At 38.6% G+C, this 24,772-nt stretch overlaps 1 protein-coding gene across 1 annotated transcript in view; it reads right to left on the reverse strand.

Moving 5' to 3' along the window:
• Positions 1-24,772, reverse strand: part of myt1lb (myelin transcription factor 1-like, b) — a 111,972-nt gene that overhangs the window by 37,643 nt on the left and 49,557 nt on the right. Inside the window, 4 exon segments of the mRNA XM_029832549.1 lie at positions 941-1,031; positions 3,267-3,401; positions 10,209-11,372; positions 16,603-17,039. Of these exon segments, the coding sequence (XP_029688409.1) occupies positions 941-1,031; positions 3,267-3,401; positions 10,209-11,372; positions 16,603-17,039 (1,827 nt within the window).

Below are 24,772 nucleotides of genomic sequence, written 5' to 3' on the forward strand. Positions count from 1 at the left end.
CGGGTCAAGGAGGAGATCCTGCCCCAAGTGGAGGAGTTCAAGTACCTCGGGGTGTGAGGGAAGAATGGAGCAAGAGATCGACAGGCGGATCGGTGCAGCGTCTGCAGTAATGCGGACTCTGAGCTTCCTCCGTAGGGTGGCTGGGCTCTCATTTAGAGATAGGGTGAGAAGCTCTTTTATCCGGGAGGAGCTTAGAGTTGAGCCGCTGCTCCTCCGTGTTGAGAGGAGCCAGATGATGTGGCTTGGGCATCTAGTTAGGATGCCCCCTGGACGCCTCCCTGGTGAGGTATTCAGGGCATGTCCCTCCGGTAGGAGACCCCTGGGAAGACCCAGGACACGTTCAAGAGACTATGTCTCTCGACTGGTCTGGGAACGCCTGGGGATCCCTCCGGATGAGCTGGAAGAAGTAGCTGGGGAGAGGGAAGTCTGGGCTTCTCTTCTTAGGCTGCTGCCCCCGCGACCCGACCCCGGATAAGCGGTAGAGGATGGATGGACATATGTTTTGGCAATGTCAAAAATAAACATATTTTCTCATGTTTTGGGGAAACTTCATGTTTGTTCATGCAAAACGTAGCTAAATTTGACCAAATCTGGGCAGATTTGGTTTTTGCATTAAACAAAGCCTTCTGTTACGCTCACTTGCCCCTTGTTCACATATGTATGCAACAAATACTTGAAATGCTTGCAACTTTCACTAATGTCGCAGTATGCCAGTTGGCCATTATTATGAATAATCTGAATTGCATCTAAACATCTCCACAAGGTACAACATCTTTTGCCTTTATCTATTTTTTTCACATCAGATAAATCTTGTATTTAACAAGGTTGTGAATTCTTATATACAAAAAGGAAAAAATATAAGAAAAAGATATATATTTCACTAACAAAAAACCCAAAGGGATGCAACAATGCTAGAAAATATAGACAGTTTATTGCTTACCTTCTGTGTGAGTTTCTGTTGCTATTGACATGGCCACGTCCCGTGCAGCCAGGTGTAGGACACTTAAGAACATTCTCATACATAGCCACAACTTTATATAGGAGATAGGAGTGAAAGACAGTGAAGGTTAGGAGCCCCTATCCAATCAGACAAGAGCTCTATTAGTCAGTGAGGAGCTTAGCATTATAATCATCATTAAGAAATAAGCCTGTGTGAACCTAAATGACCTCTTCCTCAGTTTAATGAACACTAGTTGGACGAGGCAGGTAACATTTCCCACCATATTGTTTCAACATATCTAGTCCTTTCAAATTAGTTTTTGTGTTATAGGAGCAGCAGTGAGTAAAAAGATGTCATTTAAGTTTAACAGGACAAAGCCAATAAGCAACAGAAATGGAAGATATGTTTTTGCGTGCAGGTAGCAAAACAGTCAACACTTACCAATCATGCAAAACAGAAATATTGAAATCAGTGGTAGACATAGACAGAAGAAATACAGCCCCTTGTTAGAGTGTTCTTTGTTATCACTTTCACATTTTAAGGGTACAGAGCACAGTCTTTACTACCATTTACCATTAAAATAGTTCATAATTGTCTCAGATCTCATTGGCAACCAGCCAATTAGATTAATGACCTATGGATGTCCCTGGGGTGCTGCTGGATCATTGCAGATATTTGAATGGCACAGATGCGTTGGTCCCAGCCCTGACAGAACTTCATTATTATCACCTAAAAAACTTTAACTGTTCATCATCCTCCTTCCCTTACATACATCGGTGTTCAGAGCACGTAATTGGACAAAGTTTGATATAGTTATCCACAATCCATTACATCATGCATATTCCTGTCTTTCTGTGCCTTGGCTTATGCTGAGGAACAGAAAGACTATCAAGAGATGAAAGGCACAGTCTGATTCCAAAGGCAGAGCAAGAGGGATGGGTGTTAATCATACCCAGAAGCACAGTAAGGAATGAGACTCAAACAACTTTGTTTTGAGGTTGTTTTTTTTGTTTTTTTTTAAACTTTTAATAAATGTATTACAATAAATAACCTATACATAGCCGATCTTTGTGAATCATATAATTTCCCTTGCAAATTCTGAATTTTACTCAACACATCCCATCACATTCATTACTACATGTCACTGAAGTCATTTTTTGCAGCTGTGGATATACAGAAGTGTGAAAGAAACATCTCACACTTGCCAACAAAAATCATTGCTTAAGGTCTGAAAAATCTCTGCATAACACATGACACTAAAATGTGCCACAAATGCAATACCCTGATAGACATTTAATGAAATTCAAATAATTTACAACACTCAAGGCTGCTAGGTTTACGTCATTTATAAGTGTTGAAAGAATCAAGAATAATCATTTTAGATGCTTTAGTGCTAATTTTGTGACTGATTTAATTAATTTGGGTGCCACAAATAATTTGTAGATGTAAGTTTAATCCAATATAATACATTTGCCTAATAGAAATTTCAAGTTTTCTTCAAATTCACCTTTTTTATTTAATTATTTTTTGCTTTTAGTATTTTTCCGTTTGGCTTTGTGACAGATTGCCATAAAACTGAACCTGTATGTGATACTGTTGTGACAGGTTTGGTTTTAAATACTGGTAACATATCACATCACATCTAAAATGCAGCGTGGTTCCAAATTTTGTCTTGAGTGCTATCAAGGTTGTGTAGCGAGCATCATGCAACAACTGCATGTGTTGAGAGCCCCTGCTCCTTTCATTAACATTTTGCGCAAAATAAAATAGACTAAGTAATAAATATAACACAAATAAAAGTACAGGAAATGTTTAGAATAGCTCAAATAGGCCAAGAGCTATCAAAGCTTGTGAATGTTTTGTTTTGTGCAGTAAGTAAAAAAGAAAAATTCAATACAATAAAAATATATTAAATCCAACACCTTCTTATGAAGTATACTGTTAGTAAAGCAATGTAAAGAAACTTGCCAATCATATATTACCCAAACAACCACTAAGCCAGCTGAAAGTGAAGCAGTTGACTTGAATTAGTCAAATACCTGGTAAAAGGTGGAAATCTGATGCACCCAGGGACTTTACTGTACCTATCTCAGCAGTCTGTGTGGTCACTATTTGCATGTTACCATACATATCAACACAACACACACAAGCAAGCAAAACCATAGCCCCAAGCAAAATATTCCAAAAGAAATAAAGCCAACCTGTCTGATCCGATCAGGACAATCATGACAGAATTCATACAGTTGGCACAGCATTGATCACAGAAAACGTGCACATCACTGAACAACATGATCAAACAGGGTGGATGGACTAGTGTCAAACTTACTTTCTGGTGGCACCCTGTCTTTGTGCGGGCAGCCAGAGAGGCTCCGATGATGGGGGTACAGTCCGGTCACATGACCTGTACCATCACAACCTGGGGTCGGACATCGACTTTCTTTCTTGTCCACACGCGAAGCATCTGTTAATTAAAAGCCGTGTTGATGTGCCAAAAAACAGTTGTTGTTTTTTTTAAGCATTGAGTAAATCTGCTCCAATTTGTAACTTTGAATGTGAGAAAATGGATGTCATAAAAACTGATTTTTCTCTTTTGCAAAAAGGATAAACATAGAAAAAATGAGCGTAGGATCCTTCTTAAATTCCACTATTTGTACAGTGAACTAAAGAGAAGCAAGTTCCAGGATTTTTCCAAATAAATACCCTGTCAGTCTGCCAGTTGAAAACCAAAAGTCCACTGTATGGTATATATAATGTGTACCTAGTACAGTGAAAAGAAAAAAAATGCAAAAAAAACCCTCCTCAAAACAAACATCAACAACAACTAATAATAAAACTAATAATAATGTCCATATTAAACAATTTCATGGTTGGGTCATGGGTGACAGGGATCCTTCTTACTCTGAGGAAACAAGGCTAATGCCTCCTCCCCATGATCCTGCAATGGGATATAGCAGTAGAAAATGGTTGTCGTGGTCTGTTTATTTAGCTCTATTGAGCTGACGGTGAACATCAGACTAACACAACTAAATCAGAGTAATATCACTGACTTATTAATAAAGTAAAAGCGTAATAGGTTTTGGTAAAGGAGAAAATTGCTAGGCACTGCATACAGTAAAATTTAAAGTCTCGTTTTGTCTCATGCCTTCAAAGTCAAGCCCCTGTCCAGTACTCTTCATTAACATGTTTATTTATAGTGAGAAAGACCTTCCTCTAAACACAAAGTGGAGCGGCTTGGAATGATTGACTACTACACTGAATTGTGGTGTTTGTACAGTATGTATCTAGTAATTCTCCAGTTTGCTGTGAAATGCACAACTGCACAAATACTAATATTGTTGCACTCTACCTGCACTAGTGTGACTGTAGAAGGAGAGGTAGCTAAGTGGAATGCATATTAGAAAGCAGGCAATATTGATTGTTGCTTTTGATGGTCTGCACTTTGCATACTAATTGACCACCATTACCATACTCTCTATGGATAATTAATGTGTTGTCAGTGGACTTGACTGTTATCGGTCAATCTTTATTTTAGGCACGTGCTCTCCTTTCTGAAGCCCCAATTACCACACTATTAGAGTTAGTTTGTAATACTGTTTCAGAATGAAGAATGACTCCGGAGATGAAAATGGTATTGGCATCAGTTTCTTTATGAACACCAAATCAGAATGAATTGCATAGAAAAGTGTGCCAAAACACGGGGCCAAACATGCCCGCAACTCACAATCCTCTTGGGTGAGAGATATACTGCAGCCTGCCACACTATCATATGTGGCCTCATATACGTAGGGCCAAGAAGGCACCTAAAATAAGCATTTATTAAATTAGGAAGCTTTGTCAGTGCATTGCATGTAAAGGGTGCAAGTTATGAATTAAGTTATTCTTATGCATTTTCAATTTTTTAATGTAAAACTATCAAGCATATTATTATGTCAGAGGTCATAATAAATTATCAATGAATAAAAACAAAAAAGTGTGGGTCCTGAAGGGATGGACATGACAAGCAACAATACTCAGGTAGGTTGTGGCATTTAAGAAATGCTCACGTGGACACCAGTTGTAAAGAGCCGGTGCTTCGGGACGTTTTTCCTCAGGATCTTTTTGATCAACTGTGTGATGAACATGCTCACTGTGACAAACCCCACAACCGGACTGTCCTCACCACTCTAGCCATCTTCCTGGATAACCATTTGAGAGAGAGGGGCCAGCAGCACACATTCCGTACCTCCACTGTCTCCACTTCTTCCCCGCCCTTGGAGCAGCTTCAATTGCCTGCATTGTTGTGTATTGGCAATATGGTTCTCCCTCTCTGAGCTCTGATTGCCTCAGGGGTCCAAGAGAGCCTGTTGGATGAGAACCTGGAGGTTCAGGATGGCTGCTCACTGGAGCCACTACCGACTACCATCACAGTCACTGCTCTGGATGGGGGAGTGGCAGCAATCTATACCTCCAATCAAACCCAAACTTGACTACAGTTCATTTGAAAGTCTGACTTAACCCATCTGAACTGGAGGGCAGAAAAGCCACTTTTGTTTGTAATTGTATATCGACCCCCTTTGGGGCCACTTTCAGATTTCCTGTCTGAGTTTTCTGACTTCCTGTCTGGCTACTTAGAACAGAAAGTCATCATTGTTGTTAACTTTAATATCCATGAAGACATTGTAAATGAAAGTTTTAGGAATGGTTTTATTTCATGACTAGAGCAAGTTGGTTTCTTTCAACATATAAACCAACTCATAGCTTTAATCACAGTCTCGATCTGCTTCTGCCTTATGGTGTTGAGGTATAACATGCGTCAGTGTTCCCTCACAACCCACTCCTGTCAGATGATTCTTTGATGACTTTTGCATTTATGATTAAGGACTCCCCCATGTACAGAACAATCTTACTATAACAGATGTCTTTCAGATAATGCTGTAGCTAAGTTTAAGGAAGCGAATCCCTATGCTAATCCCAGGACCACCATGCGTTTCTCCAGAGATCAATCATTATAATATTAGCCCTGCTGAGGTAGATTCTATTGCTGAAGGTGCAGCATCCTCACTAAGAATCACACTTGATTCTTTTGCAACCCCTGAAAAAAAAAAAGCAAATCAGTGGAGATGTGCCCCTTGGTATAATGCACTCATTAGGACCCTTCAGAAAGTGTGAAGACTAGAAAGGAAGTGATATTTTTGTTAAATAGATACCTACCATTTAGACTGGAAAGACTGTTAGCTTATATAAAAAAAAGGCCCTCCATAAGGCTAGTACAGCCCTTTTTTCTTCTTCTATTGAAGAAAACTAGAATAACCCCAGGTTTCTTTTCGGTACTGTGCCCAAATTAACCAAGAGTCACAGTGTTTTAAATCTGGACTTCCCTTCTTCCCTTAGTGGTGAAGACTTCACAAGCTTCTTCATTGATGAAGTTATAACTCTTAGAGGAAAAGCTAATCAGATCATCCCAGCTGCTATACCATTGCGAGCCCTTAAACTCCTTTACTCTATATATTTTTCTGAGATGTTTTCTTTAATTCAAAGATCTAAGTCCACCATATGTTTTTAAGATCTCCATCCTGACACACTTGATGAGTGATGTTTTACCAATGATAGGCAGTTCTGTTCTTGACTGAATCAGTTGTTCCTTAGCAATGTATGTATTCCGGTCCTACAAAGTGACAGTAATTAAACCGTTGCTTAAAAAACCATCACTGGATCCAGGTGTGTTCGCAAATTATAAGCCTATAGCCAACCTTCCTCTTATCTCCACAATTCTTGAGAAGGTGATGGTGACTCAGTTACTGGAGCACCTGCAGAGAAACAGCCTGTTTGAGATGTTTCAGTCAGGCTTTAGAGCTCACCACAGCACAGAAACAGCACTTATTAAAGTTACTAATGATTTTCTTCCAGCTTCAGATCATGGACTGGTTTCTATGGTGGTACTGCTGGACCTCAGTGCTGCTTTTGATACAGTTGATCACAGCATCCTTTTCCAGAGACAGGAATTGGGATTAAAGGAATATCACTAGACTGGTTTAGACCATATTTAACAGACAGATACCAGTTTGCTCATATCCGCGATGTTTGCTCATATCCGCCCTTTTCATACATTAGGGTTAGCCATGGAGTTCCACAAGGTTGTGCAGTTGGAAATGTTATTTGACAGCATGGAATAAAGTATAATTGCTATGGTGATGACACTCAGTTATACTCATCCATGAAACCAGAGGAGACAGAGCAGTTAGTGAAGCTTCAGGCTTTTCTCAAAGAGATAAAATCTTGGATGTCCTCAAATTTCCTTCTCCTTAATTCAGGCAAAAACTTAGGTCATGGTGTTTGGTCCTGAACCTCCAGATATTATCTCTTTAGCCTCTAGCATCTCTGTGAGGAATCTTGGATTAACTTTTGACCAAGATTTATTCCCCCTTCCTTAGAAACCAGCGCCCAGTCGGTACAGGAGGCTGACCCCCTCTCTATTTTTGGGATTAAACTTGAAATCTTCCTCTTCAAAAAAACTCCTCTCCTCTCATACTCACCTACTAGGTTAGTGATAGTGTCATTAACATTTTTTCCTGATTCTCTCCCTCCTCCCCCTCTCTCTTTGCATCTATCTACAGGTATTGTCACCTTCATAGCTGTGTGCTGACCTGCCAACCTCTGACCCCACTGACCCACTCAACTCTTGACAGCTTGTTGTAATCAATGTATTTGCATGATTTATGCCTGTTCTCTGTTCTATCTGTCCTCCCCCCTCTCCTCCCTCTCTGCCCAGCAGGCCACCAGTAGGATGGTCCCCCCTATGAGCCTCGTCCTGCTCCAGGTTTCTTCCTGTTAAAGGGGAGTTTTTCCTTGCCACTATTGCTTGATGGGGGTCAGGCCCTGGGATTCTGTAAAGTGCCTAGAAACAATTTTGATTGCAAGAGACACTATATAAATAAAGATTGATTGATTGAGAAATACAATCCCCTTCTAGGTGGAACACACCCTCCAGTCCCCCATTTTAAAATCAGGTAACACCACCCCAGTTTGCCACTCCAAAGGCACTGTCCCTGACTGCCAAACGATGTCTCAGAGGAGTGTCAACCAAGATAGCGACACAGCATCTAGAAACTCAAGTTACTCACAATGGATCTTATTAGGCCCTGACATCTTGCCACCATGAAGCTCAATAAGTACTTTTGTGAGGCTTCCACCTCACAATTCTTTCGTGGCCAACCCATAGTTATTTTCCATGGCCTCATCAAGCATGAACTGATAGAACACCTTCTTCAGCTTGACAGCATCTCTTTCTTCCTGTGTCCGCCACCGTGTTTGGGGTTTGCCGGAACATCTGGCTTCATAGACCTTGCATCCACAGCTACAAACAGTCATCAACAAAGGAGGCAAAGAACACTCCACTCCAACTCAATGTTCTTAGCCTCCCTTTGAAACTGGGAGCTCTCCCAGAGGTGGGAGCTGAAGTTGTCCCTGACAGAGGGCTCGCTGTTCCCAACAGCCCCACACAATACATTTGGGTATGCCAGGCCTATCTAACTTTCTCCACCACTACCAGCTCCACGTCACCATCAGGGGATTATCGGTTGACAGCTCAGCCCACTCTTTACCCAAGTGACATGCAGCTGGAGATCAGATGAGACGACAACAAAGTCGATCATCGAGCTACAGCCTAGGGTGTCCTGGTGCCAGGTTCACTGATGGAAACTCATATTCGAACATGTTTTTATTTATGGACAAGATTAGCCCAGAACCAGAATTTGTGTGGCCCGTCACCTAGGACCTGTTTTCCCTGGGAGACTCCACTAGGGGCATAATGGCCCCAATAACTTAACCCCTTCACCACAGTAAGGTGGTAGTTCAAGGAGGTACAATATTGAAAAAATATATTTATAAAGTTATAAAATATTTGCAAATTAATTAATGGATTGATTGTAATGTAGTTCAGATATAATACATGTGTTGAATGGTAATTTCTCCAGTTACTATTGTGCAAAAAAAACCCATAGAATTCATTTAAATGTATTAGTGCTTTTTAGTTGCACTTGTGCTGACTATTTTATAGCATATGTAATTCTCATCAGCAGACTACAATTGTAGAAAAAAATACACTCACTGTTGGACCTGATCTTGCCTTCTCAACTGCCTTAATTCTTAATGGCATAGTTTCAACAAGGTGTAGGAAACATTGCTCAGAGATATTGTTCCATATGGAAATGGTCACATCAGGCAGTTGCTACAGATTTCTCAGCTGCACATCCATGATGTAAATTTGCTATTCTACCACATCCCAAAAGTATTGTTCTATTTGTGACATCATTAATGTTTAACTGAGCATGTGGGTCATATGAGTTGTTCAATGTGGTGTTCTGCAAACAAAAAACAATCAGAATTGAGCATTATTGCCTGTAGATTGAATGTAGCCTTGGAGAAGAGACCAAATCATATCAACCCTTACCGACCTTCAATGGTAAAATACCAGTGAAAGCCAGCAAAGATTGGTGTCCTTTACTTAAGACTTGATTTTATGATTATACTACTTGTTTCAAAGATTTAAATGGCCAGGGTTTCACTTATATCCGTGATCTGTTAACACCCTATGATGCAGATTGCTGCCTGTTAACCTCCAGCAAGGACCTCCTTAGGGGTCCCAATACTTGCCTGATCACCAAAAGAGACAGGGCATTTGCTGCTCGCATCCCTCAACTGTGGAACTTCCTGCCTGGACCTCTCAGAGAGGTCGACTCAGTGTCCACTTTTAAATCTTAAAAATCACTCTCTTGCATTGTTTCATCTATTTTAAATTTCAAATTTTGATTGCATTTTGTTGTCCCTCAATGTTATTGCATTGTTTTTGTCATTAAGAATTTTTTAACTTGGTTTTGAAAGGTGGTATATAAAATTTTTATCAAAATATTAATTCTTTTAAAAAGGTACCCTAAATTATACCCAAGTCCAAATGATTTTGGTGTTACAGTTGAGTTTAAACATATGCAGTTTTACTGCAAGCTGAATGAAGGGGATGAGATGTATGGTGCAGATTGCTATTACTTATGTCTGAGAAGTCAGTTCTCTGATGTTTCAATGCTGGCCTATTTTAATAACATAAGCCACTTTTGCTATTCCTACATCTACTAAGAAGCGAATTTCTACATTGGTTAAAAGAGGTTGTTCTGGGGTGATAGTATAGCACGAAGGCTGTCCAAACTATTACATAATATTCCGGAAGTACAGTGAGTTAGATGTGTGTTCAAAATAAGCATGATTTGAACTGGGAAATGTGAATAAAAACACTTACCTTTAAGGTAGAAAGGTTTCTTCATACCATCTGGAAATCTGGACTTCCGGTCCACACCATAGGATTGCCGTGAACCATTATCTCCATGACTATATCTACCTCTGTCTCTTCGGGTAGGATCAGCTGCCATTTTATCGCGCATTGCCTTGGCACGTTCTGACTCTAGTGCAATTGCCTTTTCCAATAAGGAAAGGTTACCCTTTGTCATGTCAAACATTTCTTCCGACCGATCTGATGCCACAGATGCTGTGTCCTCATCAAAGTTCTTGTGACACCTTCCATCCTGTGCACAGCTTGTGAAGGCCTTGGAGCGTGGGCTCAACTGCTCCTCCAGCTTCATGAGATTGTCCATGTCAGAATAGCTCCTATTAAGACTCCGTCCATTTGTTTGGCTGTGTTGATAATCCCCAGAGCTGTGCTGGGTTGGCTGATTGGAATCCCCGCATGAAAAATGATTTTGTTGGAATGAGCCATTTTGATCAGTTGTCTTTGTTTCACTTAGTTTCCGAGCTAGGTCAAAGCATTGATTCCGTAGGCACTCCAGACTACTTAAACAGACTTCCTCATCACTTTTTTCTATTTGTCCACTACAAATGGACATAACTTGCTTATTACCCACAGTATGTGAATTTGCACCATTGTGAGCATAATCATTTTTATTCACAGTCTTTGCTGCGTCATCTGCAAACTCCTGTCCATCTACATTTTCAGCCAACATTGCACCGTGACCTTGTGCCAGCAGTTTAAGGGAGTCCACTGTCTCTCGAACCACATCACTGTCAGCATTCAGACGGAGATCACTACCTTGAATCTCGACCCCCTTTCCATTTTCATTTTCATCATTATCGTCATCATCATCATCATATTCATCATCTTCTTCACGATCATCATCCTCGTCATCTTCTTCTTCATCTTCATCATCTTCCTCGTCTTCCTCCGTATTGGACAAGTTGCTGTTCATTTCAGATTCTGTCATGGCTCGATTTGCAGCATCTTCCGCAATCTTTCCCAGGTTTAGTAGTGACTTAGCCACAAGTTCATCATAATTGTCATACTCGTCATTGTTGTTGTCATCCTTCTCGGTCAGTGGGCCTGATTTTCCAGTGCTGCTCCGAGCTTCACCATTGGCCTTGACCCTTTCAGCAGAGCTCATCTCATCATCCTCTGTAAAGGAAAAAATAGAACAAATATAATCTCATTTCCACATTCTGTTTCACTAGCAAATCAGATTTCTGGGCTGGGTCCACCTAAATTGGATAAGGAACTCTTTGCTTCCCCTCATAATTTACTTTGAGAGTCTTAACAGCAGATTGTGTCCTGAATTGTGAGTCTATGTACAAAATTAAGTACAGTGGGAAAAAAAGAAAGATACTCAGCCAGATGAGAATCATGTTGCATAGAAAATGTATGAGGTCTCGTCAAGGATGGCGCAATAAATAAAGATTGATGATGATAAAGATTGATGATGAATAAAGAAAATTATAGAGGATTTAATTATTTAATTAAACTCCCTACCAAGAACCGCCCCACACCAGTCTTTGTAACTACAGGCCAATAGCGCTAAGTCCAATCATAATAAAATGTATTGAGAGAGTGGTATTGGCTCACACGCTCACCCTAGACCCTCTGCAGTATGCCTACTGGCACAACAGGTCTACCTCAGATACCATTACTCTCCACTATATGAGAAGGCTCTTTGTAAACTACAGTTCTGCTTATAACATCATCATTCCCAAGAAACTCACTCACAATCTATTTACACTCTGTCTACATCTCAGCATAAGTGAATGCCTTCTTGATTGTGACTGGCCACTATATGTCTCAGAGCTTGAAGTGGAGATGGTGAGCAAGTTCAGGTACCTAGGAGTACACATCAATGAGGATCTTACTTGGACATTTAACACAAACCAACTGGTCAAGAAGGCCTAACAGTGGCTTTACCTTTTCTTTACCTGTCATCAAAACTCCTCAGCAACTTTTACAGCTTCATTGTTGAGAGCATCCTGACAACTGTATCACCGTCTGGTACGGCAGCGCTAGTGCAATGACCTGCAAACATCTGCAGAGTGGTGAACACTGCTCAAAATCACCAGGACTAAACTGCCCTCTCTGCAAAGAATCTATGAGCATAGAGTTCACAGAAGACCTACCTCCATCCTCAAAGACCTCAGCCACCCCGGCACAAACTGTTCGCTTTTCTACCCTCAGGTCAGTGGTACAAAAACATGAAAAGCAGGACCTCTAGACTGAAAGCCTTTTTTCGCTTATGCCAGTTGCCTGTGTGTATCCACACTGCTTCCCCCTGTGAGTTTGTTGTCTCATTCTTACATCTTAATCATCATAACAACACTACAATATTTTGAAAGCCCTATCTGTCACTGCCTAAACAAATTAACCAGATAAAAGGAATTTGAGTTGTTTCATTTTCAGCCAGATCAACTGGGGATCATTTATGCCTATTCTCTCTCCTACTTCTCTGCCCAGCTGGTGATCAGCAGGAGGGTCCTCTTCCATGAGCCCAGTCCTGCTCAAGGTTTCTTCATATTAAAGGGGAGTTTTTTCCTTCCTGTTGCTTGTTGGGGGTCACACCCTAGGATTCTTTAAATGGTCTAGAGACATTTTTGATTGGAACAAATATATAAATAAATATGATTTGAATTGAATTATATACCTCAATAACTCTTATAAAATGCAATTATATTTTAAGAAAAAAATCAAAATTAATTAACTAGTTAATCGTTGCTTGATGGATAATTTATTTTTAAAGGTGATTTAAATTTTCTCACATCAAACAAATGGAGCTAATACGATCGATAATTCAAACCATCCTATCTTAGCAATAGAGACCTTGAAGATATTAAATGTCTTTTCAATGACGTGCATGAAGTGCAAAACACAATGCTTATGCCTTTTTGGTAAAAGAAACAGCTTCCAAACATCACTCTCAAACAACATCTCCAATCCATCTCAAGAGAAGGTTAATGAACGTTGCTGGGGACACAATAAACCAGAACTGTTTCTCCCACAGAACCAGATCTTAACCACTTACTACAATGATCATGACAAGTCAATAGAGGGCAATAAATATCTTCTCCCTAGTGTTGTTGTCCCTAGTGTTGTTGAAATTTTTTTGTGTGTTTTTAAGGATAAAGGCTTTGTTCAAAAAGTCTATCAATCCACAGTGCTTGAAAATTTCATTGCACATGAAGCAGTTCTTGATACAGCTGCTTATATCACTGCAATCAAATATTTCAAAACTCCATAACAGTATTCTAGGTGTTCAACCATATGCTCCTTCAGGGACCATATTAACAGAAATGCTGGTGGAGCAACTAACCACTGGGCCAATGACTTTTGCCCTTCTTAAACGAGTCAAAATTCTGATCAACTTCAAACTGGCAAAGATCTGGGCTCAGGTCTGTCAACCTCTGCCTATTTCTTTTCACTTAAAACATTGGCTCTAAACTAACCTCAAATTGCTGGAGTCCTCTTAATGAATCCCATCGACCCAGACAGAGAAACACATTTCACAGCTGATAAGTGTTAAGTGTGAAGGCTAAACTCTGCATCAGCCATTACCCTTGAGCCTCTGGTCAAGTAGAATGAGCCAAACAAGCTAATCACCCTTAAGAAATACGTGGCAGCCAGTCAAAATAATTGGGATGTTTAACTGCTACTGGTCTTGATTGCCATCAGAGCAAGCCTACAGGAGACAAAAGGGATTGCCCCTTTAACTCATTAGAGACAAATGACTCTCCCTCTCCACCTCCTTTACCAACCAGGTGATTACTTAATTTCATGGCATATACAACCCACCAGTATATGACTGATCTGAACAAACACTTCAGGGCCACCTTTGCCTTGGCCCAAAAACCACCTGGATATACGTTTCAAAGGATGAAAGGCCTGTTATAACCAAATGAACTCCAAATGGGGTACAAAGTGTGCTACTACATCTTTGTCCAGCCAATGGGAAAGACCAGCTCAGGCACAGGAAGAATTGTTCACAAGTTACTGCTTCACTTTGTCACCAACAAAATATTCTCTGTGGTGTACCAAATGAAAATATATAGGCTATATAGCTTCATATAACTGATATTCGCACACTAATAAAAACTCTTTCAGCTAATTGGTTTACCATTGGAAGTTATCGCAGAAATCACAGATCCTAACCCTAATTGGTTGGTTGGAATGATTTTACCGCCCACCCCTCAACCTTTACAACTGCTGTCTTTGCCGTTGGTTCCCCTTTTATTAGCTTTTTATTAGCTTAGGCATCTCCATTATCACGGCTATCTATATGACTGCCATCAAGCATCACTTAGGTGAACTAAGATAACACACACACACACACACAATTGCTGGTGATCACACTTGTGTATGATATGATACAAAATATTGGATCCATGCTTTAAAGTGTAGCCATGGACAGGATTCCTTTTTTTTCTGGTTTCATTGGACCTAGTAAAAGACCCTTTAACTAATTAGTCTTGAAAAACATAATTGATCTAACCCTATGCAGAGAAAATGTCAGACCTAGTCATATTTATAACCTGGAACCTTGTGCATAACCAGTGTAAATATGCATGTATAGGTTATTATAGGTTGGTTACAAACCTAAAGGGCCCACAACAGGGATCCTGAGAAAAACTTCAGTAATTGGTGATCACTAAGCTTATTTAACTTTTCATCAAGGTCCTCATTTATATGGTTGATGGATCCCTGGACAGCAAAGAAATCATTAAAATTCTTATAGGAATGTGCTACTTGAAGATTTAGCCTATAACCCCTCTCTACACAGAAGATGTCATTGATTCTTTAGTGCCTGAGAAGCCTTTCCAAAATCATTCCCAAATAAAGACAAAAGAGTGAAACAAAGAGGATGCCAAAACCAATGGAACCATCTGTATGTTGCAAGACATATAGTTTGAAGCAACAAATAACAATTCAGAAGAACTGACCATCTACATGGCCAATCAACACAACAAACCGAAATAAACTTGAAATTTGTCAGACTCTTTATTTTACTGTTTCTTCATATGTTACAATATAAAAACCATCTCTAAAATGCATACACATACAACACACACAAGAAAATCTCTTTTCTATCACTTGACACTTTTTATGAACCTCAGACCAAAGACCAGATCAGAACACAATCCCTAATCTACCAGCGAGAGTGGAGTAATAATATATATATATTTTTAAATAATTAGGATTATTATTAGTAGTAGTAGTAGTAATAGTATTATACCAGGCCTGGAATATTATTGTTGTTGTTGTTGTTATTAACAACAACACCTTGTGATACTGCAAGCGCTCAGCAGATGTGCAACATAACATATTTACAACTTAATGGCATATGGCTTCAACAACACATCTAGTTATAACATCCAAGGATACCATGCAGAACAGATAAAACAAACAGTAGAAAACAAGTCAAAACATTGGCAAAAAAAAAAACCTAACTGAAAGGTGCCATAGTTAGTATGCTCGTTTGAACAGGTGGGTTTTGAGGGCTGATTCAAAAATAATCAATGTGTTGATGAATGTTCAGTGGAAGGGAGTTACAGAGGCAAAGGATTGAGTGACTGAAGGCTTTGGCCTCCATGATGGTCATGCATGCTGGAGAATGAATGAAGCTGAAGAAGAATGATGATCTAAGAGTTCGACTGGGTGTGTTTAAGTGGAGGAGTTCAGTCAGGTATGAAGGGGTGAGGTTATGGCTTTGATGCCACTCATAAAATCAAAAAATGGAGCATTAAACCTAGAAAACACTAAAAAAGGTATTCTGGTGAATATCTTATTTAAAGTGTAGCCATTTCATTTTTACAATAGTTATGATGTTAATGGATTTTAAAATATATGAAGATGAGACTATTAGCATGAAATTTTAGTTGTTAAAATAATGTAATCCCTTCTTAAAAGTTCTAAAAGAAGGTAAGTTTTGCTTATGTCATTATTCTAAGTAACTGCAGATTTTTCATTGTTTAAATTACAGTAAGGATGTTGAATGCCCATTACACTTCAAAAATAGTGTTTATAAGGCAGATTAAAATTGATGTACATGATTAAGATATACAACACATATCAGAATACATTTACGATAGTTATTAGGTATTTGAGTTTTCCTTCTTGAAAGTATTTTCCTCTGGCTTGACAACAGCATTGCATAAATAATATGAGGCATTTGTTGAACAAGTTTTAAAGAAACTTGTCTCTCTTGCAAATACAGGGCTGCACCAAAATCCATCATTTTTGAATGAAAATTGCAAAGAGCATGATTACATACATGTATCTATCATTGAAAATTACAGATACATGAAATTGGAATACATGTCAAAATGTTAATTTATTTCTGATTTACTATGATACGTTGACAAAGTGATCTCACCTTGCCCATGACTTTGTTGTTTTTCCTCTTCTTCTCCTTCGTCATACTTCACCTCCTCTACTGTTTCTTCCTCTTCATCCACCCTTTCCTCCTCACTTTCTTCCTGCTCCACCTCTATTTGCTCTTCTTCATAATCTTCCTCACTATCTTCATGCCCTCTCTCCACCTCATCCTCTTCATGTACCAATTGCCCATTGTAGTCCATGTAGCCCTCCAATTCCACCCCTTCTTCTTCCACTTCTCCTTCTTCCTCCTCTATCACTCTCTCAACCTCTTCTTCCTCCCGGTCATCCATGTCCTCTGTTCCATCTGTGTCATACCACTCCTCCATGGTTGAGTTATGCATGTCATCTAGGTAGCTGCTCCTCTTTGGATAGTTATCAGGGGTTTGTCTGTCTACCCTCTTTCTCTTCTTGGCCAGTGGGTAGCCATTCACACTGCAGAAGAGAGGTGACAAAGCAACCTTTAGCTAATAGCCACAAATGCTAGTGTGATATGTTAAGCACCACTACTTGCATAGAATGCAGAGGAATTTGATCATATAGAAAATACAGATACAGGAAAAAAAACAAGCTAAATTTTTGGACTGAAAGAGCTGATTTCTTTTGCTTTGCAGGAATCCCCATTGCTTAACACTAAATTAGAATTAGAATTTCTTTTTGGTACTTTAGCAGTTGTGTATTCATTGTAAATTTTGTGAAACAAACATTTGTTTGTTAGCATTTTACATTCATTGGTCATAACTCATTTTTCTTATTCATGATTTTACATTTTTCTTATTTTTGAAGATTGTACATTTCAAGTGAGTGAAATACTTGTCAAACATAGTGTTCACCCAACAACATAAAGATATTCTCTCCAGGTTTGAACCTGGTGATCACATTAAGGAGTTAACAGTTGTAGACCTTGTTACAGTGACAAAAACAACCACCAGCAAAAAACAAATTGAGAGACACAGATATAGAACAACTAAAACTAAATTTAAGGGAGGCTCTCCCCACTAGCAGAATGAATCAGTGTCATGGGCATGTGATGCGTTTCTTTGAACCGAAAATGAGTAGAAAACAGAAAAGGACACACCGGTGACCACATATAATGAATTATAGACACTTAATATACCATATAGCATAAGACAATGGTCCCCAACCAGTCAATGTCACCAAGACACTCTCTAGTTAGCAGCAAAAACATGCGAGGATGGTGGATGCAAAAAGAGGAGATTACTTTTTTCTACGTAAAATCAAGGCCCATCTGTCTCGTCTGCAAAGTCGGTATGGCCATACCAAAGAAGGGCACTCTCCTAAGAGACGGATTTTCCAGCTAAAACTGCATCACACTCTCAGAAAGTGACAGCACAGCTGTCTGGTTTCACCAGACAAAACACAAAGGGTTAGGCTGTTACCATGGCATTTTATTGAGTTGCTCACATTCCTGCCAAGTCTTTCAAGGAGGGCAAAGTTGTTTAGGGAAGACTTCATTGAGGCTGCCAATGAACTTTTTGGAGAGTTTAAAAACAAAATAAAGAATGTTGTTGAAAGTTAATAATGTTACACGAGTGTGAGGGAATTGTGGAAGATACTGAAGTGCAGTTAAAGAAGGATGTCATGTTTCTCTTTTTAAAGGGCACACAAGAAACAAAGCTATTTTGAACACTTCATGGACATGAAAACAACAAATTTCCCTTCTTCAAGCTTCCTCATAAATGATTGTGCACCAGCTTTGGCAGGCCACACTAGTGGGTTTATTGCAGCTTGCAAACAGAGTGAATATTTCCCATATTTATTGTTAATATGATATTTACTTGTTGTATTTATCCACCAGCAAGAAAAATGTGAGAGGATTGCTATGTTGCAAAATGAAATACTCAATAATTTGAACCCAAATGCTCATATAGAACCTGGGATGAGCTGGCAACTCATTCTGGGGTGTACCCTGCCTTGGGCCATATGCAAATAGGTCGGCTCTTGTAACCTCCCTGTGACCCCAAAAGAGACAATGCAGTCAACAAATGAAAAGAAACAAGATTTAAGTGTATTTTAATCAATACATGCTAATATATTCACAGACACACACACAAAAATCAACTTAAGGTGTTCTGGTGTCAGGTTCACTGACGGACACTACATACTGTTTGATGTGGACAAACTGCGAATAGCAGAGGAGTCCATTAACAGAAGAGAACACGTTTTCAGACACCCCTAATTCCACATGTACTGCAAGTGCTCAATATATCAATGACCTGGCCAATTTGTGTATTTTAAGAGTATTTTAGTATTTCTAGCCCCAACTTGGGCTAATCATTTTTGATAATAAGTAGCCATTGTCAATAGCAATTATTTTTATGTCCAGCTTAATTTAATTATAAACACAATTTCATAATTTAATTTTCATTTTTAGTATATTATGAGAAAGTATGAACACAAAACTTAAATATATTTTAAAGTCATTATAAAGGTCAACTATCAAACTAAAGTAATTCCAATTTTAACAAGTTTGAATTTCATTTAAAATTCCTCCTGCTACTACTGTTGTAAGTCAATATTCAATATTTTGAATGACAATTCCTTTAAACAGCACTACTTACACCAAAACCAAAAACGTATATTACTTTTTAACATACAAAATGTAGTATTTTGATTTCATCAATAAATTCTGGGAAATTAAAGTAATTTCTAATGTCAGTCCTTTGAAATCCCCCTCAGATTCTTCTTGCATCTCATTCACTGTTCGCTCAGTTGAATAGAGGTGGAGGAAATGCACCACCTCTAACTGTGCCCCCTACACAGCTGGTGGATTTACAGACACGTGTGGCAGAGCCCGTCTCCATGGTGATACCCTCCAGAAATCCATGAGGGATTTGCTCTCCTCACAACCAGTCAGGGAGGAAAAATGAGAGGGTGGGCTAGAAAGAAAGAGGAGGGGGTGGGGTGAAAATGTGAAACAAAGCATACAGAGAGATGGATGGAAAAATGTATATTTCGTTTATATGTGTGGATATAAATCTTTTGTACTCATGGAAAACAATATTGACACTGTGTAATTTTAAAGAGGTCAATCATGTCTTGCTATATGGGCAGAACAATAGATAGCAGCTTTTTCACTTTGGGGTATATACCATAGATATATATACATAGACAACTACATGGAGTATAGAGGGAAATTCATAAAGTGGCACCATCTTCATACAGGGATGGCAAAGGCAGCAGTGCATGTACATTTACAAAGGAAAGTTGTACCCCACAATCTCAAAAGAAGAATGATTCGCTGGATTTTGGATTGATTTTGAAATGGTTTGATTTTTTAAATATTGTACAAATATACTGAAGCAGAGTGCTCGATCATTTCAACAATGCTGGTATTACTATCCAAATACAACTTCTCCTTCATGTTTTTAGCAGACAAGCTTATGACAAAACTAAAAAAAAGGATGCTGGATATCTCTGCCGTGTATGGATGCTCTAATGAGTGGAACATACAAACCAGACATGACTTTTACAGAATAGATGTAAGTAAGGGATCATATAGTGAAATAAACTCTGACAGGATGGACGGAATGTCGCAGATTCGCGTCTGAATTCTATCAATTATTCTATCCAACAGCTGTCTACATCTTCCCATGCATCAGACAGCTGTTTATGAGTAAAATAACTAAGCTGAGATAACATGCACAGTTAGGACCTAACACAGTTAAGAACTAACAATTACCGATGAAAAAACATTCTGGAAAAGAAAACAGTTACACAAGCAGCATCCCTAGCAGCGGAAAAAACCCAAACCTTAAACCTTGAATTATATGCCCATATAATATAATAACTACTTATTGTCAGACTTTTCTAAATTTTCTAAAAGGTCTTTTGGAAGCTTTTGCTTCAACAGTAACATGATCCATCCCACAGTTTGACTATGCACTCTACAAAGTAGGGGGACCAGATGATCTACTAATTTGGTGATTACAGTTTCTTGTATATGTAGCACCTTCCTAAATACTTTGTTCTTGGTGCTCCCTCGACTCTAGTTAGTCTGATTGGAAGGTGCAAAGCAAATCTCACTACGTGACACAACAGTGCTCAGCTTCACAGTGCCAAAAATCTTAACCACTTATTTTATTATTTTTACCTATTTTTAATCAGTTGAATAACTGGTATGCCAAACAATTAAAGCTATTGAGAAAAATCATACAATCATAAACTGGTTTGTATTATAATGTATGGTATATATTGTAGTCAAGAATTCCACATTACAGTCTGTGCCAGCAATAGTCTCATGTTATTTTCTTTGTGCATTTTTCTCATGAATTTTCTATATTTTTTGAGCACCTCATCGACAGAGCCAGTCTTCAGCGTTTGCTGTTTTGAGATTTTATTCCACCCTGAAGTATCCAGCGGTTTTATTTTTGCCTTTTGTACTTAGTATTTTTTCAGTTGGATTTAGCTTGCTGAAGAGTTTTTTTTTAATAAACTCACATTCATTGATGCATGCATGGTTGTTTTTCCAGTCTCCTCTATTGTGGGCCCTGCCTCCAGCTGGACAGCCCCCTCACAGTTTTTGTATCTCTGTCTGTTGTTATTGAAATATACTGTAGATTTGAAATACTTCAATGTTCATTTGATATATTTAAATCCAATTCTAACATATAGTATATAGTTTATATTTTAGAATGAGGCCTTCGAATTATGACTCCTTCTGCCCATTTGATAAGATGGACCTTTTGACATTGATATGAATTAGTTGGCAGCTACCCCAAGGAGATAGGATGGCTCAGGGGAAATGGGTGTCCACTTTGGGGTTTGTGGGGTTAGGATAGCCTTCAGCAACCCCAACCCCAACCCCAACCCCCCCCCCCCCCCCCCCATCCAGATGTGCACGTTCCCATGGCATGCTGCATACTAAAGACACATGATCTGTTATTCCCTTTGTAGTCTTTCCTTTGGGAGCCAGTTATAAAAAGGAAAAAAGACGGAAAAACATAAACACAACCTGTTTCTCACAATGGTAAGCACTGGTTTGTTTGTCTACTTTATAAAGAAAGTATATAAATAGCCTCAAAGGTAACCTGATGACCAATTGCATGTGCATTGCACTGTACAATTGTTGTTTCTGGTTTTAAAATGTGGGTTTCAAATGACACTCGATGACTCATATACAGACAGAGCACAAACACTATCTTACATTGTAAGACTACAGTCATATTGCTTCCATGGGATAGACTTTTAAATGGCATCATGCAGCTGAGTTCCATAACTGCCAACTAAACTTCTCTATTTACCTTCAGAACAGCTGTGATTCAGAGTATTGTACTATCTATGTATTTTGTAATATTTGCCAAACCCATGTTAATTCCAAACAATTGCTGAGCTGAGCTTAAAAAAGAAGATGACTTTCACATTTAAGTCTTTTTAAATAAAAATGATTTGATAGACGAAGTTAAATTTACTGTGTGTATCTGGCCTTTTTGTTTTGCATGATTAACAGTGTCACATATTGTGACTTTGTACTTCAAGGCAGGTCAAGTTTTTTGACAACACTAACCACAGTATATCTGAAAGCTGGTAGCAGTATTTGAGAATTGTGCTTAGGGAAATGAATCAATTATTTTTTTCCTTGGTACAAAGCAGAAATATCAAATGGTTAGAATCAATCAACGTTTTGCAGAGGGAATCAATTTGGAATTCATAAGTTTTTCATTCTTAAATTTATTTATTTTTTTGTTTATTTTGAAATTGCACTCAATAATCTTAATGTTATAATTATGCTAACAATGTAGATGATATAACAAAAAACTCAAAACAATGACAGTTCCACCATTTTTACAGTTGTCCATTAAACACTATTACACACTATAATGTCAATTAGATCCACAGAAGCACAGCACAGGAATAAACAAACACTTCGGGGCCAAAATCAAGAGACGTTAAAGAGACAGGCAGATCCAGGCAACTGTTTTTTGTCACCCCTCAGCTGACACTGCATTTGGTTAAGTACAGCTTTTCCAATTGCAGATTACAGATTTCTGTTCCAGTTTCAGATACTGGGGGGGTAGAGTAGAAGAGTAGAAGATTTTAATTAATGCAACCTTATCTGGCCATGCACATGGAAGCAGATAGGAGGACAACAGTTTTCTTGATTTGTTTAAAAGTGAAATTGGCTTTACTACATTATATTCATGTTTTCTTTTCCTGAAATAGCCTGACATTAGTCCAGCTGAATTCCTGTTTCACCTTTTCACCTCTCAAGTGTCTTAATTTTTCTGTCCTAATCCAACTGAAACATTACTTAACTTCTGTTAAAACTGCTCTTCTCCTCATAGCTCTGTCCGATCAGGTTTCTTATATTCTGCCTTTACTCCGAGGTAGGGATCAACCTCCCAATTGTCACTCCATTACCACCTGGCCCAGTTCCAATGCTTTTAGTAAGAGCAATCTCTCAAGCCATGAATAATAGAGCCTTGAGGCTGATGTTAGCTTGCTAGCTAACTATGTGGAATCCAAATAAGGTCTACAGCAGGAAGAGAGTGCTTGACTTTAGTGTGGTACTGCAATTTCTCTCGACCAAGACAGGCAATTACTCAGCCCACAGCCCCAGCTAGAGCTGTGGCAATTATAATCGCGCGCGCGCACGCACACACTCACAAACACACACACACACACACACACACACAAAGAAACCATTCGTATGAGACCTCTTTTAATATCTACCTCTCTGAAAATACAATTAATAGAGAATATTTTTTGAGATAATTTGATGATTTTGTACTGAAAATTTGACCCATATTTGTGGAAAAACCTTTGGAAGATTCAACATTTTGAATGTCACTAAAAATCTTAGTGACACAAACTGCTAAACCATTTTATTAGAGCTGAATTTTACCTTAACTGTCAGTCAGATAATCTGTTTTAAACACTTGGCTAAGCCACATGAAATGTTTCAATCAGCAGAGAAGTTAGCTCATCACCGGAGAAATAACAGAAGCACTTCCACAGTTATGGCATGTGGCTGTGAGGACTATATCAAATGCATTTTGCATAAGACATGAATCGCCATGTAATTAGTTTTGCACTGAGGCATCCTTAAGTGACAGTATTAACACATTCATCATAGCTTTTAATCACTAGTTGGGGGAGAGTGGTATGTAATTAAAGAGTCCTAGGCAACAACAGGCTTTTTACATAAAAATAATCTTGCAGGGTGACAGAATAGTTCAGGTCTTTGCCTGTGCGTGTTGAGGGTGTGTATTTATATCTATATGCTGGTATGTATTGTGTTGACAAAAAATATTTTTTGTTTTTTTAGATTTTTGTTATTATCCCACCTGTTTTTAAACCTCTCCCCCATTTATTTTTGACATCACAAAGATTTACTCATGGTTCATTAATGGGGGCATATTGTGACACATTTTTTTGTCACCCTAAACATCAGTTTAAAAGGTATTTTCATCCTCTGTTTGTCACTTGTTTAATTTATACATGATTTAAATTGATAAATAATCTATAGTTGATAAAGATTAAACATACATTTCAGCCATTACAAATAATAGAATTTAATTACAGAAGATTCTAATAATATTGTACTTCTGGCATCACTTAGTTCTGTGGCTGGTGTGTAGACCAGGGAAGGATAATACAGCAGACCAATTCAAATATATTTAACATTTTACAATACACCAGATGAAAATGACATGCGATTTAGTTTGACAGAAATGGCAAAGTCATATTAATATGATGTTAATTATTCAGTATCTAAAAATGGATAATACTAATAATACTTTGGGGATAATTTAAGAAGTAGTTCATAGGCATTTTGGACTTTATGATGTGTGAAGTTATTTGGTATGCTTTGTGTGGTCTAACAATATGTGCTGCTAAAATAGTGGTACATACTAATCTCACAGTGTCAATTCCTCATTATTTTAGCAGAATGTACCTACAGTATTTCTTGATCATATGCTTCTATAGTTAATTGCCATGGCACTACTTTAGGGCTGTCTGTAAGGATATTTCATGAACCTTTTGGACATGTTAATGTCAGTAGATGCTTTTGCCAAAAAGTAAAGTATGTCTCCTCTGCTCTAGCAGTGCTTGTATAGAAGGTGGTGCTGGCACAGGATACTGATGGTCTGGAGAACTTGATGGCTCATGCTATTCACTCACTCACTGCAGCAAAATGATAGTGG

This window comes from Takifugu rubripes, chromosome 2 (assembly GCF_901000725.2).
Source record: "Takifugu rubripes chromosome 2, fTakRub1.2, whole genome shotgun sequence".
Lineage (NCBI taxonomy): Eukaryota > Metazoa > Chordata > Actinopteri > Tetraodontiformes > Tetraodontidae > Takifugu > Takifugu rubripes.